At 46.1% G+C, this 17,386-nt stretch overlaps 1 protein-coding gene and 1 long non-coding RNA gene across 7 annotated transcripts; one reads left to right on the top strand and one right to left on the bottom strand.

The window, feature by feature from the left end:
- Nucleotides 1–334: 334 nt before the first annotated feature.
- Nucleotides 335–6,280, top strand: SMKR1 (small lysine rich protein 1). Of its 5 annotated transcripts, none has more exons than XM_072964505.1 (4): nucleotides 380–502; nucleotides 578–629; nucleotides 2,291–2,441; nucleotides 5,760–6,280. In XM_072964505.1, exons 3-4 carry the CDS (start codon nucleotides 2,409–2,411, stop codon nucleotides 5,952–5,954), a joined length of 228 nt encoding a protein of 75 aa, XP_072820606.1. In that variant the 5' UTR covers nucleotides 380–502; nucleotides 578–629; nucleotides 2,291–2,408; the 3' UTR covers nucleotides 5,955–6,280. The 5 variants fall into 5 exon arrangements, with proteins under 5 accessions (XP_031529984.1, XP_072820606.1, XP_072820607.1 ...); XM_072964506.1 differs by having other exon boundaries at nucleotides 383–491; XM_031674124.2 differs by lacking the exons at nucleotides 380–502; nucleotides 2,291–2,441 and adding an exon at nucleotides 335–353.
- A 6,848-nt stretch (nucleotides 6,281–13,128) lies between these two features.
- Nucleotides 13,129–15,999, bottom strand: LOC140697540 (uncharacterized). 2 transcript variants are annotated; one of them, XR_012074681.1, is made up of 3 exons: nucleotides 15,708–15,999; nucleotides 15,428–15,545; nucleotides 13,129–13,307 (listed from the first exon to the last, which is right to left on the bottom strand). It is a non-coding gene; the product is annotated as an uncharacterized lncRNA (long non-coding RNA). The 2 variants fall into 2 exon arrangements; XR_012074680.1 differs by having other exon boundaries at nucleotides 15,428–15,999.
- Between the last annotated feature and the right edge of the window lie 1,387 nt (nucleotides 16,000–17,386).

Below are 17,386 nucleotides of genomic sequence, written 5' to 3'. Positions count from 1 at the left end.
CGCCCAAAGCCAGTCGCCCCCCGCCGAGCCCGGGTTCCAGGCGCTCGCAGGTGTGGTCGCCGTCGCGCGATGTGAAATGACCCAGCCAGAGCGGCGCGGCCAGCGGGGGACCGCGGCGGCCCTCAGGAAGGCGGGCGCGGGCTCGGCGCGCGGGCTGGGCGGGCGGGACTCGGCTCAACGGCCGGGCGCCAGGCCCCGGTGTCCTGGCAACAGATAAACACTGCGCGGCCCCGCCCCCGCGGCGCGCGCCGCCCGGCATTTGTGCGCGCGGCCCTGCGGCGCCCGCGAGCCCGGTGCCCCAGCCCCCGAGGCGTGCAGCCCGCACCCTCCGTGCGGCGGGTGCTCCAGCCCAGGTCGGTGGCCGGCGGCCCCCCCTCACCCCGGCGGGCTCCCCCGAGTGCCTCGGCCTCCTCGCGCAGCGCCGCGGGAGCGGGCTCCTGAGAAGCGTGGCGAGGCCCCGGGCCTGCGGCGGTTCACTGGCGAGTGCGGAGGTGGCAGCCGGGTGAGCCGCAGGAATGGGCGCGGGGGCATCGCCCCAAGGCGATGCGGAGAACTGGGGTCTCTCTCTTTATTTCAGGATTGGGAACATATGCCACACTCACCTGCTCAACTGAGAAAGCATTGCCATGGTAATACACGTCTTAGTTTAGTATAAGAGGTTACGATGCTTTTGTTAAATTAATTAATACCGTTTGCCTCCTAGAGACAAGCTTTACTAAGATTTGTTGCCCGCGTCACGAGATTTCCGTTGTGGGTAGTGTCCAACCCAGTGATCTGTACACCTGGGGTAAAGATGAAAGGGGAGCGGGGTTTCCTAGGTGGCTGTGCCGCCGAACGGGACAGCAACCGCAGAATCAGGCTAAGCCCTTATTTGCGAGTTGGTTGAAGTCCCTTGGTTCTGTTGAACAACTTTCACACCCAGAAAATGCCCTGGGCGCCAGTGCACACCAACAGAGACTGGCCATGCACTTAGCTTCTCTTGTCGCTGCCCAGGGGCCCATGTGGGATTCTTCTCTGTGGGTTAAGGAAATACAAAATGAGCCCTGGTGCAACTCGGAGTGCCCGCTCTAGAGAGTGATTCTACCTTCCAACCCCATTTTGAGGAAGGGCTTTGGTGGAGAACTTTTGTGCGGGGAGTTCTTGCATTTTATGCCTGGGAAAGCTTGCAACATCCTTATTTACACCTAAACTCCAAGTCGTTGGCTTACAGAGCTCCAATGTAAACGAAACCTCGCTGAATCGCCAAACTGCCATTTCCAACTTCCCGCTGGGTCTCTCCACTAGAGAGCCTTTTCAAACTGTGTTCAAAATCCAGCTCTTTTAACTACTACCATCTCAGCTCTTCCCAACGGCACATTCATTCTCGTGGCCTCAGACTTGCAAGCATTCCTGTTCCCTAGCCCTCATCCAGTCTCTTGGGGCCTGCCTCCCACCTTCACTGCCGCTGTTAGGCCTTCCTTACTACCACCTCCTGGATTCTGGCAGTAGCTGGCTATCACTGTCCACGGGCTGTCCATCTCCTTTGCCCTCCTTCCCTGCTAGTCTGATCATCCCTGAAGGGCTGTGACCTTGTAGCCCCCAACCCAGGTCCTCTGGGACTTGTACTGTCTGCTGAACTAGGCCCTGCTCTGCTTGAGCTTGGTGCTCAGAGCCCTTGGTAAAGGGGCCTCAACCTCTTGAGCTTTAGCTACCATATTATCTTCTCTGCTTTAAAAACAAAAACAAAACCCCATTCCACCTAGACCCACGTTCTTCTGGAAGCCTTCTGCACCTGCCCCATCTTGAACTATCGATCTACTTAAAGACCGACCATCTCTGAACTACCTCCTGCTCCCCCATTGCTCCCTAAGTGTCCATAGCTCTCTGCACCTCACTTATGGTGCCTTGCCTATTTGGCCTTGGAGAGCTCACCTCCCATTAGACTGTAGTATAGAAATGTGTTTGGTAAACCTGTGTTGCTTCCAGTTCGTTGTGTGTAAAGACACCAAATAAATATCTCTTGATTTTAAATTTAAGTCATTCCCCGGTTACTTCCTGTGGTCAACACTGCCATTTTCTTTTAGAGACCAGGGAACTGAAGCAGAATGGTTTAATAAGTAAAGCCATTTAAGCTGATGGCTTCTCACTGCTCCTTGGACAAAGTTCAAATATCTTAGCTTACAAGGCCCCAGGCCAGAGCTGCAGCCTGCCTACCTTTCCAGCCTCAGCTCCTTTCACTGCCTCTGTGGTTGTTGCCTATGAGCTGACCACTTTGACTTTTTTTTTTTTTTTGGTCCATTTAATTTGACAGGCTGTTTGCTATGCTTGGGAATTCCCCAGCCCTCAGCCCGAAGGCCATTCCTCAGAAACCCTTCTTCCTTATCTCAGACTAAGTCACTCCACCACCCACCCAATGTCATCATAATGCCATGTACTCTGGGCTCTCCTTCACAGCAGAGTTGGTAAGTAAATATGTTTGTGATTTCCCCCGTCACTGGACTGTAAGTCTCTTGAGGGCGGAGGCCCAGATCTGCTTTGCTCTCCATCTGATATGGGGCCTCATGCACAGGAAATGTTTGTTAAGTATTCATTGAATGAAGGAGGCATCTTAAAATCCAGAAAAGGAGAAATACACATTTGCTTTCTAAATCATTTGTCTGCATTGCACCCGAGTTGCATTTTATTCACTAGGCATATTTTATTCATCCCTACAATGTGCCAGAGATAGACAAAACCTCTGGTTAGGAAAACATACAGTAAACACATAAACAAAAAAATACAATTAAATAGTGAAGAATGCTTAGGGTAAGGAGAGGAAGGTACTGCTGGGAGGGTTGTTGGGAGACCATCTGTACCTCCTCCCCCTTTGCCCCAAGACAGTCCCAAGTTGATGTTGGTTAATGTTTGTTGACGTGTCTTGGTTTGACAGTAAGTTATATGGTCACCCTAGTTATAAATAGAATATAGGCGTGATGTCTGGGAGGTTTTTCTGAAGAGGTATTTGAGCAGAGGCCAGCACAAAGATAAGAGATAAATTATGCCCCCTATGAAGATCTGCAGGAAAAGGAGGGAGCAGGCAGGAGCTTAGCGAGTTTGGGAACTAGAAGGCAGGCCAGTGTGTCTCGAGCCAAATTGGTCTTCTTTAAGGAGTTTGGAGACTTTTAAGTCGGGAGCTCTGTGTTCTGACACCAGAACAGCCAAGACCCATGGGGTTGTATTCAGCCAACCCAACTAGCTCAGAAACTGAAAAATGTCATTCCCTTATAATAATTTCTTAACAGATTTATTGATGTATAATTGATATACAATAGGTTGCACATATTTAAAATGTATAGTTTGTTAAGTTTGGCATATACACCCATTAAGCCATCACCACATTCAAGAAGGATTATTTGCAAATATTTTCTCCCAATCTGTGGCTTTGCTTTTCATTTTCCTAACATTATCTTTTGAAGAGCACACATTTTAATTTTGGTGGTGAATTTATCAATTTTTTTCTTTTACAAACATCAATTTGGATGTCATACCCAGGAAATCTTTGCCTAACCCAAGGACACAAAGGTTTTTTCCTCTATTTTCATCTATAAGTTTTATAGTTTAAAAAAAAAAAGAATAAGTTTTATAGTTTGGATTTTTCTAATTAGGTCTGTGAGCCATTTTGACTTAATTTTTGCATACGGTGCCAGTATGAATCAAAGTTCATTTTTTTTTGAAGTGGATATTCATTTTTCCAGCACCATGTATTGAAGAGATCATCCTTGCTCCACTGAATTGCTTTGGCACTTCTGTTGAAGATCAGTTGAATCAGTTGTTTGTGTATGTGTGGATCTATTTCTGGATTCTTTATTCTATTCATCTATCTACCTTAACACCTTGTCTGGATCCTGTAGCTTTCTAGTAATTCTTGAAATAAGGTAGCATTATTCCTTCAGCTTTGTTCTTCTTCTTCCAAGTCCTTTGCATTTCCATATGAATTTTAGAATCTTCTACCAAAAGATGAGAACTTTCAATAAAAAAACTCAAACTTTTGTGAGAATCTTTGTTCTCAAACCATTTTAAAGATTGACAAGCATTTTTTTAAAAAAATTATTGAAATGTAGTTAATTTACAGTATTTCAGGTGTACAGCAGAGTGATTCAGTTATACATATACATGCGTATGTATTTTTTCTTTTCAGATTCTTTTCTGTTATATATTACTAAAAGAAATTGAATATAGTTCCCTGTGCCATACAGTAGGTCCTTGTTTATTTATTTTAGATATAGTAATGTGAAGACATACACTTTTTGCAATTATTCCAGGTAAGTGTATTTGACACGCAAAAAAAGTGTAAAATCAGAAAGGAAGCCAAGACTTAAAATCTTTAAGAGCTTTTGGCGGTGTCCATCCTGTAACTTAAGGGATGCTGTATCAGCGGGTGCAGTTATCATATGGGGCTCCGTGTTGTTTCTCTTCATTTGGGTTTCCTCTCAGAAGCCGGGCCGCTATGTCACAAGATACATCTCGTCTTCATTCCTGGGCTTGGTATCTAGGAGCGTCCTCCATTTCACTCAACAAAAATATACTTTTGGGTTTTTAATACACTGACTATGTTTCTCTTTGTTTAGCTTGGGACATTTTTAAAGTGAGATGCTATGAACAAGACATCTATTTCACGCAAACATTTAGCCTTTGCAGGCATCCTTCATGGCTTACTACACTCCTCCTTTCCCTTGCCTAGAAGAGACACTTTCTAAATAACAAACTTCCACCTGTTGTCTTCTGTATGGGTGGGTCATAGGACATAGAGAAATCCACTCAGCTTTGTGCAGCTCCAGCAAAACTTCGGAGATAGTTTATTCCCCGCTGAGGGTAGTATCCATTCCTTTGCCCAGAGGGCGTTCACCCAGCAGCCTGGTGGCGGGGCTAGCACAGGCACTGAGCCTGGTGGGTGCCGGTTTGCACGGTGACTTCGCTGTCTCTTCTTTTCCATTTTTAAGACAGAAATAATACCTCCCTCCCTTGAAACACAGCTCTGAGGATTACTGGTGATAAAGGTGATAGCAGCATGTACATGTACCGAGTGCGAACTTCATGGCAGCCCCCGGCTAAGTGCTGTATATTCCTGTCCCACTTCATCCCTGTGACTGCTTAATGAGGTAGAGTCACACAAGTGCCAAAACGTATATTTGATCCTGATTATCTAATATGTTTTCATTTGATTTTTATTAGGAAAATTTCCAAACAGGCACAAAAATAGACTAGTAAAATGAATCCCCCATATCTCAGATTCAGAAATTATAAGCATTTTGCCACCTTTGCTTTGTCCGTCCCTCATTTGGGAGCTGGAGGAAGGAGAAGAAAGGTGTAGTATTTTAAAGCAAATCTCAGGCTTGCTTCCATCTCATCCTGCAGATTGTAGTGTGCCTCTCTGAAACGTGTGAACATTTTCTTCCATGACTCAATGCCTTGTCAGACTTAGTAGAATGAATAATTCCTTGATATTGTCAAATCCTCAATTGCCCCAAAAAAGTCTTTTTTACAGCTTGTTTGTCCTAATCAGAATGAAAACAAGGTCCAGACATTGGTTGCGTTAGGTTGGGCCTCTGTTAATCTGGGGGCCCTGCTAGGCATTAGGTTGTGTGTGACTTCTCCTCCCACTCCAGGCAAAAGATTCTGTTGTTGTCGCAGTTTTTTCCTTTTAGGAATTCTTTCCCCGTCAGTTTGGTGGGAAATGTGGAAAATTACGTCAAGGTTATAAAAACTAATTTTTGCCTCGTATACATCCTTGTCTTTGAAAGCCAGGTAAAGGGAAAAGAAAAGGCCGGCGCAAGTCCCACGAGAAGAAGCAGAAGAAACCAGAAGTGGACATATTCAGCCCCGCCGCAATGCTCAACCTCCACTACATCGCCCACAACGTGGCCGACTGCCTGCACCTGCGCGGCTTCCGCTGGCCAGGCGCTGCCAAGTCCAAGAAGGGGAAAAACAAGACCTAAGCCAGAGCATCTCCCAGCTCCTCTCTGTTGCAGAGAACAGCACTTGGGGAAAAGAAAGAATAATACCAGTGTTGCAAGCAAAATAGACTCTCCTGAAGACAATTTGAGATGCAAGCTAAGTGTGCTTTTCTGTGGTAGTTGATGATAAAGAAATGCATTTTACTTCCTTAGCTAAACCCAGGTCGGGTGAGCCACTCCCGTTCTTCAGAAGCTAAGGAGGGAAGAAAAGAAGTCTGAGTAATTTCCAAATAGCGTGGTTGCATTGACAGAACTTTCAAAAGTTACTATAATTCTGGGTCAGAATTAAACCTTGCTCTCCAAAGGCAGTTCTAGCTTGCATGAGTTGTTTTCTTTTGCCAGTGGGCGCATGTTATTTAGAAAAGCACAGGATTTGCTTATGAACCTCCCTCTTTTGGGTAGTTTCCTTTCTTTGTCTTTTTTAGGAAAAATAATAAATATTTTGTTTCTATAATTTTCTTCTCAACAGCCTAACTCTTGTCTGATTTGAATTAGCCACTGGTGGAGACCACGGTTGTCACTCCTGCTCTGACCCCGCTAGGGTGTAGGGACAGTGGCTCACACAAGCCCACAGCATCAATGACTGGGGCGCAAGGAAAAGAGGGCAGGTCAGCCCTCGCTCTCCTCTTCTTTTTCTTTCACTCGACTCCTCTCCCTCTTTTTCTCCACACTCACGTCTTCTTCCCACCTGCAGCCTTTCTCTTAAACTTGGCTGACCCTGACTTACGGAGTTGCCTTGGATCTCCCCAGCCTGTACAGAGACACTTAAGAGAGAAAACCGCAGTTCATTCTCCTCGGCCCCAAAGGCCTAAAAGCCTCAAATGCGAAACTTGGAAGGAAAGGTATTTTTAAGTAAAAGCACCATCTCTGCATCACTTAGCATCCCACCCCTGCCTTCTGCTCTGTCTCCTGGCACATCTCACTACCTCCCCTGGCGCTGACACCTGCACTGTTGTCTCCATTCACAGTTCTGAGCTCGAAGCTAATTCCTCCAGGCAGCACCTGTCCAGAGACAGGTGTCTAGTTTGTTGGAATTACTTTTCACGATGTCACAGGCTGCCTTGTGGGATCTCAAAAGTTCACAAAGCTTGCTAAGGAAGGCTGCAACCCAGGACTCAGGACTTCATAAATATCAGAGAAAAAAGGCAATCATGTGAATCTTTGTAGCAAAGAAGTGGGGTACTTGGAACCCACGTGAGTTTGTTGGGGGTGACGTATGTCTGGCTGTATTGTCTGTGTAGACTCAGTGTGAGCCCTTGGCTGTTGCCAAAGGAGCCCTCACTCGGGTGAAGGTTGGTGCTCCCTGTATCCTGAAGGGGCCCTTTCTGTTCTGTCTCCAGGCCTGGCAAACAGGGCCACCTTCCCACTCAGCCGGAGACCACTGGGCTGGATCCGAGCGGTTTCCGTTTGTAGACACACCAACTCTAGTCCAGTCCTTCTGCAGCTAAGCTCGCACCATGATCACCTGAGGACTTGTCAAAGCACAGAATGCTGGGCCCTACCCAGTAGGAAGGATGGGGTGCGAGAATTTAAGTTTCCACTATTCCCCCAGGTTGTGCTGCTGCTGGACCAGACCCCTGGAGAAGCACTGTTCAAGTTAACTCTGCCTCACCAGATGCTAAAAGGCTTGTTGAGCCAATGAACTTGTAGGATGTCTAAGACCCTCCTCTGCCTCACTTGAATTCAAGAGCTTGTGTCTAAGCAGCTATGTTTATTGGCATGTTGGGGAGGTGGCACCTGCAGCGCTGCCTTCTGATCTTGTCACGGCACAGATGACATGTTGAGGGGAGAGCAGAGATGTGCCAGTCAGCAGACTTTTACGGGCTTAGGAGATCATCTGGAAGTGGAAATGCTTTCTTCTTCTGAGGTGGTTAAATGATGAGCAGGAAGGATTTTCAGCATCGGAATAGAGGAAGTGCTGATCTGAATGGATGGGGTACTTGGGTGCTGCAGATTTCTCCCCAGGTTTTAGTAGAGTAGCTAAAGGCTAGTTTAGTCTTGTGCTCATTGGAACACAGGCGTTCTGAGGCGCTGTTAGGAGCTTTAAATTATATAGCTACGATGGTGGTATCGTACATGAGAACTCTCACATGCGAGCCATAGAAAAGTTGTGGCACATTTTACTTTGAAATTCAGATTTTTTGGTGAAACACTCCATTTAAAATTTAAACAAAATTATCTCATTTTAATAATTTATTGAGCATCTCCTATTCTTGGCACCAGGAAGATGCTACTCTGTAGGGGCCCCCAGCCTGGGGAGGGAGGCCGATGCCCGGGTTCCATCATGACAGAGAGCAGCTCTGTTTCTATTTCAGTTTCAATAAAGCGCATTCATCGTACAGTTTGTGAAGATGATTAAGAGGAGGATAGGGCTGCATTTATAGGACATCTGGAGGAACTCTGATAAAAAAACAGATCCTCGAGCCTGGTTATTTTTTATTTCCCCTAAACCCAAATCAGCCAGGATCCTGATCCTTCCTGCGGGTGAGGATTCAAAGGGGAGCGTATGAAAGGAGCCGTGATGGGAAAGTCCACACACAGGCCACATGTGATCTGTGGGAGGCAGGATGCCTCACTATGAGGCTACTGCAGCTTTTGGTGATGAAGGCTCTATTTAGGAGTGAGCGTAGGGGCTGGACCCCATGGAACAGCAACCACAGGAACAAGCAAAATGTCCATGGACAGGGAAGGAAGATTTGGTACTTCATTTAGATAGAGAATATTTTTTAGAATGGACGTGCCCCTTGCAAAATTGGTGATGTAATTAAAAAGAGATAGTAACAAGTGTTGGCGAAGATGTTGAGAAAACATGACCCTTGTTTGTTGCTGGTGGAAATGTAAAATGGTGCAGCTGCTATAGAAAACAGTTTAGCCGTTCCTTAAAACGTTGTAAGTAGAGTTACTGTAAACCATATACCCAGCAATTCCACTCCTAGTTATATGCCCAAGAGAATTGAAAATATACACACAAAAACTCCCATCTGAACATTCGTAACAGCAATATTCATCATAGACCCAAGTGAAAACAACCCAAATATCCCCCAACAATGGCTAGACAAAATGTGGTCTATCCATTCAGTGGAATATTACTTGGCCATAAAAAGAAATGACATTTATCTGATACTTGCTTCAACATGGATGAACCTTGAAATCATTGTGCTGAGTGAAATAAGCCAGACTCAGAAGGACACATCTTACATAATTCCATCTATATGAACTGTCCTGAATAGGCAACTCCAGATAGTCAAAAAGTAAATGAGTGGTTGTGGGGGGACAGGGAACTGGGAAGCGACTACTAATAGGGGTTCCTCTTTGGGGTGATGAAGTGTTCTGGAGTTGGTAGTGGTGACAGTTGCACAACCTTGTGAATATACTAAAAACCAATGAATTGTACACTTTAAAATGGTGAATCCTATGGTATGTGAGTTCTATCTCATTTTCACAAGCTGATGACAGCCAGCAAAGATCTAAAAAGCCTGGGAGATACAGGAGGTGAGGGCGAGTACCTGATGCCAGAGCCAGTGCCCCGGACTGTGGCCTTTTCTCTATCCTCTTATGCTTTGTTTCATCCTTCGACAACATGTTTTCAGCAGCCGCATCTGGCAGGCACTGGGCTTGGGGCTGAAAGGGAGACCACAGTTCTAGTCCCAGCTGCTTACCCGGCTTCCCCCTTCACGGGGAACCAGAGGCTCTCAGGCTAAATAGATCCCTTCAACCTTCTGCCCCCATCCACCCTCACCAAGTCTTCAGGGTAGACTGCATGTTTAGACTGACCTCCTGCCACTTGACTTCTGAATCCCTTCCTTCCATTTTTGGGCATAGAGCTTACTTAACTATCCTCTTAATAATGTACACAGAGAACTCTGGAAAAACAAACGTCATGGAGAAGGTAATTAGAATCACCCCAATGAACCCATCTGGAGATAAGCTCTGCCAACTTTTGGGTATATTTGGTGCATTATTGGACTCTTTCCTACGTGGTGATAGGAATATATTTCCATGTGTGGGAGAGTGTATTTTTGTTTTAGGACAAGTCTTTATCCTGTACTTTCAAGCTCTCCCTCTGCCAGCTCCTTCCCCTCAGCCTAGAAAACGAAGGGCTCCCCCACCTTCAAAAAGCAAAGGTTGGGGCTCACTGAAGTCTGGGGGTGGGTTTTGAAAGGAGATGCCTGTAACGTTGAGAACTGGCCAGGTCATTAGTCATTTAATGAAAGTTTATGGAGGGGCTGCTGTATGCCAGGCTCTGGGGTGACAGTGATCAGGCCAACAGACGTGCAGTCTTTTATGGAGCTCAGTCTTCAGGTGGCTGGAGTGGGTAGTCAGTAGTTAGTGCTATGACAGGGGTTACAGCCCTGTCACCGAATTTTCTGTGACCATGGGAAGTTCTATATTCCTGCTAACACTGTAGCCACACCCACATGTGGCTGTCGAGCATGGGAAATGCGGCCAGTGCAGACTGAAGAACTGGATGTTTATTTGACTTACTTGTAATTAATTTCAATTTAGATAGCCTCATGTACCCACGTGGCATCCCTGGTCTCTACCAGATGCTGGTAACACCCCTTCAACTGAGACAACTGAAAGTGCCTCTGGATATCACCAAATCTGGGAGGCAAAGTCATCCTCAGTTGAGAATCACTGACCTAGATTCAGGAACTAACATTTTGTCACATTTGCACATGTATGTGTGTACACACACACACACACACATATCTCTCCATATGTAATAAGTATATATATTATATACATAGAGAATATAAATCATATATATATACATATATATGTGCACATATATTTCTTATATACAGATAATCTGAGCAAATGTGACAAAATGTTAAATTGTGGATGTCTATATACTACAGATGCATATTACACATATTTGTAATATATATGCATCAATGTGTATTTTACATACATAACAAATGTGGAAAATACTAAAATATATGTGTGTGTGTGTGTGTATATATATATATATATACACACACACTTTTCTTTCCTGAACCATTTTAAAGTAAGTTGTATACATCATTATCCTTCACCCCTAAATACTCTAGCTCCTGAGAACAATGACATTCTAGTTCATAACTACAATAGGATTTTCATGGTCAAGAAATTGACATCAATACAATATTATTTTATGGCCCATATTCATTTTTTCCTAATTATCCCAGTAGGCTGGATTATTTTTTGATCAATGATCTAATCAAGGATCACCTATTGTGTTCATGTCTCTGTAGTCTCCATTCACCTAAAACAGATTCCGCCTTTTTTTTTTTTTGGTCTTTTATGACGTTGACATTTTTAAAGTCTAGACCTAGTTATTTTGTGGAATGTCCTCTTTTCAACTCGTCACACTCAGACTTCTGCCTCTACTGCTCCAGTGAAAGTGCTTGATTACTGTCATTGTTCCATTAATTCCAAAATTCCAGATTGCAAACCATACCATCATTTTATGTACCACTAAGAATGGAGGGATGGGGGGACTCACCACCAATGAACAATGAAGTGCCATGAGTTGTACAACACATTGTGTTCAAATGTGAAAAAAATGTGTCTTTGAATGGATGGAATTTGGTAATTGCCAAGCCAGTGTCCTGTTTGTGTGTACTCTCTTCTCAAGGCTCTTTTCTCTGGGCTTCCTTGATTGACACCGTCCCTCCTGGCTCTCTTCTAGCTCTGCCTGTGCTTCTACAGCTGTTTTACTTCTCCTCTTCCTGTGGTCTCCCTTTACATGTTGGTTCCCCCCTTGCACCCCACCTGGGCTTCGTGCTCTACCACTTCCCGCCTCCTCCTCACCCCAGCCTGCCCACCCTCCCCACCCTCTGTGATTGCACCAGGTTTGGGCACCTGGCTGTAAAACACAAGCTAGGCGAATCAGACCTTCTCCCTGGGGAACATGAGGTGGCTGTGGAAAATTCAGGGAGATGCAGTACAGTTAGGGATCAGGGCTCAGAAGAGAGCTGTAGGCCAGGCATGTAGGTTTAGACATATTCAACTTCAATGAAAGCTCGTGGTCAGCATAGTGCGGAGATAAGAAAGTGCTGAGTTAGGAACCTTGAGAACAACCTCCTTTAATTTATGGGCAGAAGGAAGAAGTGGAACTGTCACAGAGAGGAGGGTAGCGAGAAGGGAAAGGAAATCTGAAAAAAAGGGGGTCTGTGGGGCTGCACGTGGCAGAGATGTCAGGGCGGATTCGGAATGGGAACAGGGACCGTGTTCTTCTGGACAAGGGTCCTCCTTGGTCTCAGGCTCCTCTATAGAATAGAAGATGAGAGTAAATGTTAAAGGGAAGAACGGAGGCTTCTTCCGCAGCGCACAAACCAAAACCTGGGGGGTGTCGGGATCCGGGTCTGCGCCCGACGCGGCCTCATCGCCCCCTGCCGGCGGGAGGATGCAGCGTGTGTCCCTGAGCCTTGAGAGCCCGAAAGGCCGCCTGCTTGAAGCGGGGTCGCGGCCACGGCCAGAGGCGCCTGCAGGCTGGGCCCAGGCCGGCAGAGCCACCGCTGCTGGGTTTGGGGTCTGCCTCGTCTTTTGTCTTACGGTGAGGACCTTCGTGGGATTGATTTTTCTCCCCACCTGACATTTCTTACCACATGCAAATCTTGTGTTGGCCGCTGCTCTTTAAAAATAGTTGAAATCGCATTACTCTTCTACTTCCAACGTTCCCTTGGCGACCCCATCGCTCTTAGGATAAGACCAAACTTCCCAGCAAGGTCCAAGCGCTGCGTGGTCCAGCCCCTGCCTCCTCCCCGCGTCCCAGCACGTCTCCGCCCGGTTCTCTGTATTCCTGCTGCTCGAGCTCCCTTCTGCCTTCAGGGATTTCCCTCCCGTTGTTCCCTCTGCAAGGAACACTCTTCTCCCTTTCACATGGGACAACTTCTGATCCCAGCCTTACATCTTCCCTGACCCCGGGCCAAATTAGGTCATTTGCTGTGTAAGCTCTTCAGGGCCCTGTGCTTGTCCACACTTCTACAATGCAATGGTTAACTGTGTTATCTTCCTTGCTGGAAGTTAGCTCTCTTATAGGAAACTGGACTTCTTATTCATGGCTTTCTTGTTCCCAGCTATACTGACAGCACCTTGGCACGTAAATTTTTGTTGAAGGATTTTTCTAACAAGCTAATATGCTACGGTGGCAAATAAACTCCAGATCTCGGTGGCTTCAAACAGCAAAGGTTTATTTCTTAAGGCCGCAGTTCATGGAGGGCTGTCCCAAATGTGTCTTTCTTCTTCAGGCTCAGTGTCCATTGATGGTGGGCTGGGGGCCAATTTGTGTCATCCTCACTCAACGACCCAGGCTTAGGCCACAGCCACCACCCAGGATGTCACAGGTCACTCGGCAGTGGGAAGGAAAGAAAGAAGCGTAAATTGCACACGGGGCCCTTAAAGTTCCCACCTGGAAGTGACTCACGTCGCTTCTCTCATTTTATTGGCCAAAGCCAGTCACATGGCCACATATACTTTAAGGGAGTGGGGAAGCAATGCCCAGCATGCCGGAGGGGAGAAGCAGAAATATTTGCTGGACAGCACTAGTAACTATTACTAGTGACAATAAATAAAAAGGACTCAGAAAACAATTAGAAAGGAAACGAGGCTGAGAAACAAGTCGTAGTGGGAGTCCAATTAAAGAAGAAATGCGTCCTCAAGAGGCTGCAGCTATGCACTCAGGTGTTGTTCATTGAGCCACCCAGAGAGGCGTCCAAAGCCGTAAAGATACCTGAGTAAGCAGTTTTCAGCCTCAGAACTCTTTTTATCTCTGATCCCATTTTCTTCTGCACCTCCAGCTTCTAGATAAATCTTTCAGGTAAGAGGACTCCTCTTAAATCGTTTATTTTGATTAATGTTTAAATTTATCAAAGTGAAATTCATAATCCAGCCATTATACGACTATTTGTGTTGAGACTGTGTGCTCCCTGATTTCCTGTGTTAAAAGGAAAGATTTTTTTCACCTGCAAAAAACCCTCCAAGCTCCGCCTTCCCATTTGTTCAAAAGCAGAACAACAATAAAAGAATCCCAGAAAGTGTGAGCTACTGCTCTGGGCTGTCTTCTCCCTGGATTCCCAGGGTCCTGGAGCCCCCCCTACAACCTCTGCCACCGCCCAGGGTGGGGGCACTGCTGCCACAGCGGGCTCCAGCCCCCAGAGCAGTGTTCGGCCAAAGCTGGTCTCTGGGCAGGTTTCACCCAGCTTCCTTTCTACCTCCATGGCTGCAGAAAGGTCTGTCCACTCTGCCACGGAACAGTCTCTCACAGCCCTGGAGACAGGTCTTTGTGGAGAGGAAGCACCCGATCTTCACCAGGCCAAACACCCAGTCCCTTCACCACTTTTACTTGACATGACCCCTTTTGGTCACTCTCTCCTGGATGCCACCAGTTCTCCATTGCCCCTGTCATTAAGGGAGCACTCCACCCTCCTGAAATATGGATGTTAGACCTTCTTTCCAGGCCAAGTTGACAGGAGGCTTTTGGAATAGATTTATTTTTCACTTAAATAGCTCAAGGCATGGTACAGTCACTGTGGAAAACAGTTTGGCAGTTCCTCAAAAAGTTAAACATAGAATTACCATGTGATCCAGCAATTCCACTTCTAGGTGTATATCCAAAAGAAATGAAAGCAGGAAGCCGGACAGATACTTGTACACCTCTGTTCATTGCAGCATTATTCAACATAACCAAAAGATGGAAGCAACCCAAGTGTCCATCAACAGAGGAATGATCAACAAAATGGAATCTACACATACAGTGGAATAGTAGCCTGAAAAAGGAATGAAGTTCTGACACATGCTACAATGTGGATGAACTTTGAAGACATTATGCTAAGTGAAATAAGCCAGACACAAAAGGGCACATATTGTGTGATTCACTTACATGAGTTATCTAGAAAAGGTAAACCCACAGAGATAGATGTAGAATAGTGGTGACCAGGGGCAGAGGGGAGGGCAGAATGGGACGCTATTGTTTAACAGATAGGGGGTTTCTGTTTGGGATGATGACAAAGTTCTAAATGGGTAGTCGAGGTGGTTGCACACTAAACTAAACACTTAGAAATGGTTAATTTAAAATGATAAATGTTACATATGTTTTACCACAAAAAAAATCAATCAAGGCCTTTTGCCTCTTTGTTCTAGACCTCTGGTAGAGGTGGGAGGAGGGGGCATATGCAGGGCAGACCTCCCACAAAAGGCGTTCTCTTTTCAGCGGGGCTTGGTGCGGGTGGATGAGATCCGCTCCAGGACTGCCCTTCACCCGGCTCCCTCCCTCTGTGCGCAGCCTCATTTCTCATCTTTTCCCTGTGATGTGGAGAAAACAGCGCTCTCTCTGTCCTCTGGCACAACCCACCCTCCAGGCCCTGAACCACACCACTTAGCACCAGACCCCCTCCCCTTTATCCTGCACTCTCTTCCTCAGAAAACACTCCCCTACTGGCCTTCCCTGGTTTGCAGTCTGCACGTCCTACCTGCTCATTTGCACTTTGGATCTGTTACTCCTTGAACAGCCTTCCTAGTTATTTCAGCTTGGTGTTTTCTCTCCCTCCTTAGGCCGTAAACACAATACTGATAAGTGAGGCAAAGAAGCTGTGAATGAGAGGTCAGGCCCGTGGCAGTCTCAGGACAAGGAGAGTGCAGACTGAGGGCCGCTGCCCCCATAAGCCGGGGGTGGGGGGCAGGGGGTCCCTCAGAGTCTTCTTGGGCCTCTTGGTCCCTGGCTTTTGGGGCATCAGTCACCATCATACTGACCATAGTCATACTTGCACAAATAGGTCACTAGGAGAGCTGTAAATGACACTGTCCTCCCATCTGGGACCACCTGTTGGCTGTGGGAGTTGAGCTGCCCAGAGCCACTTGGCCTCTTCTCTGTCTCCCAGTGCCCTTCACCTTGACCTCTTCAGCAGTCTGTGGGCTTCTGTTCTGTAAGATTGCTGAACTCCACCCACACTGCTGAAGTCAGCTTCCGAGGACCCACCAAGGCGATGATGGCAGCCTTTTGCTGCAGTTCAGCCAGGCCTTGTGTGTGTGTGTGTGTGTGTGTGTGTGTACACCGTCACCACACAGGCACAGATGGAAACCACTGTCCAATCAGGACAGACATGGAGTTAGAAGGTGTGGCTATTTGTTGACCTTGAGAGACAATGAAAGGAGGGGAAGGAGTTGCTATGGGAGCAGCAGTGGGGTGAAGAATCTCTTTGCCCAGCTTCACTTTGTTTAATGGCTCAGCTTAAGTTCCCCTTCTGGTTTCAGCCCCTGGTCAAAATGAAGTGGCTTATTGACTAGTCCTTCCTTAGATGCCTGTTTTGGCTTACCACGGTGCCCAGTCAGAGCCACTGGGTGGGGTAGAAGTCTGTCTATTCCTCCCACTGCCCAGGGCTATGCCTCTTACCCAGATCCTTCCATTCACTGGGCCTGTGGGGATTTCCCACTGTCGCCCTAGAGCCCATAAGTTGACCCCAACCCTTTGTGGGCTCCAGGGATGAACAGGGAATGTCAAAATGCCTATCCAGCCCCTCCACAGGACTTACCACCATCACTGCTGGGGTCACCCCAGCCCAGAATGGTCTCCAGTTGCTATCAGATACAGAAGGCTTTTGGGGGCAAGAACTGGCTGTTCTGGACTAGATGTTTGTGTTCCCCCCAGTTCATATGTTGAAGCCCTAACTCTCAATGTGATGGTATTTGGAGATGAAATAGTTAGGATTAAGTGAGGTCCTGAAGGTGAGGTTCTGGTCCAATAAGATTGGTGTCATATAAGAGACACCAGAAAACAGTATGGAGATTCCTCAAAAAATTAAGAATAGAACTACCATATGAATCCAGCAATCCTACTTCTAAGTATTTATCCAAAGAATAAAAATAAACTAATTTGAAAAGATATATGCACCCTTGTATTCACTGCAGCATTATTTACAATAGCAAAGATATGAAAGTTACAACCTTAGTGCTCATCAACAGATGAATGGATAAGAAGATGCTGTGTATACACACACACACACACATACACACACATACACAATGGAATACTACTCAGCCATTAAAAATAGGAAAGCTAACCATTTGCAATAACATGAATGGGCTTTGAGGGTTTTGTGCTTAGTGAAATGTCAGACCAAGAAAGACAAATGCCAGATGATTTCACTCTTATGTGGAATATACAAAACAAATAAAATAAATGAACAAACCAAACCAAACACATAGACACAGAGAACAGAGTCGTGGTTACCAGTGGGGAAGGGGATCAACTGTACAGTGATGGATGGAAACTAAATTTTTGGTGGTGAGCAAGCTATAGTGTATATAGAATTAGAAATATAATGTTGTACACATGAAACATATATTACAAATCAATGTTACCTCAATAAAAAAAATTAATGAAGAGACATCATAGTACTCACTCTCTGCATACTAACAAAGAAGAGGTCAGA

Source organism: Vicugna pacos, chromosome 7 (genome assembly GCF_048564905.1).
Source record: "Vicugna pacos chromosome 7, VicPac4, whole genome shotgun sequence".
NCBI classification, from domain to species: Eukaryota; Metazoa; Chordata; class Mammalia; order Artiodactyla; family Camelidae; genus Vicugna; species Vicugna pacos.
This window is presented reverse-complemented; position numbering and strand designations above follow the sequence as displayed.

Excerpts from the sequence above, each read along its gene's own strand:
- SMKR1 (XM_072964505.1), top strand. The coding sequence starts at position 2,409 with ATGTACTCTGGGCTCTCCTTCACAGCAGAGTTG. Across the intron at positions 2,442-5,759 it reads TCTCCTTCACAGCAGAGTTG|CCAGGTAAAGGGAAAAGAAA; the intron begins GTAAGTAAATAT and ends TGTCTTTGAAAG.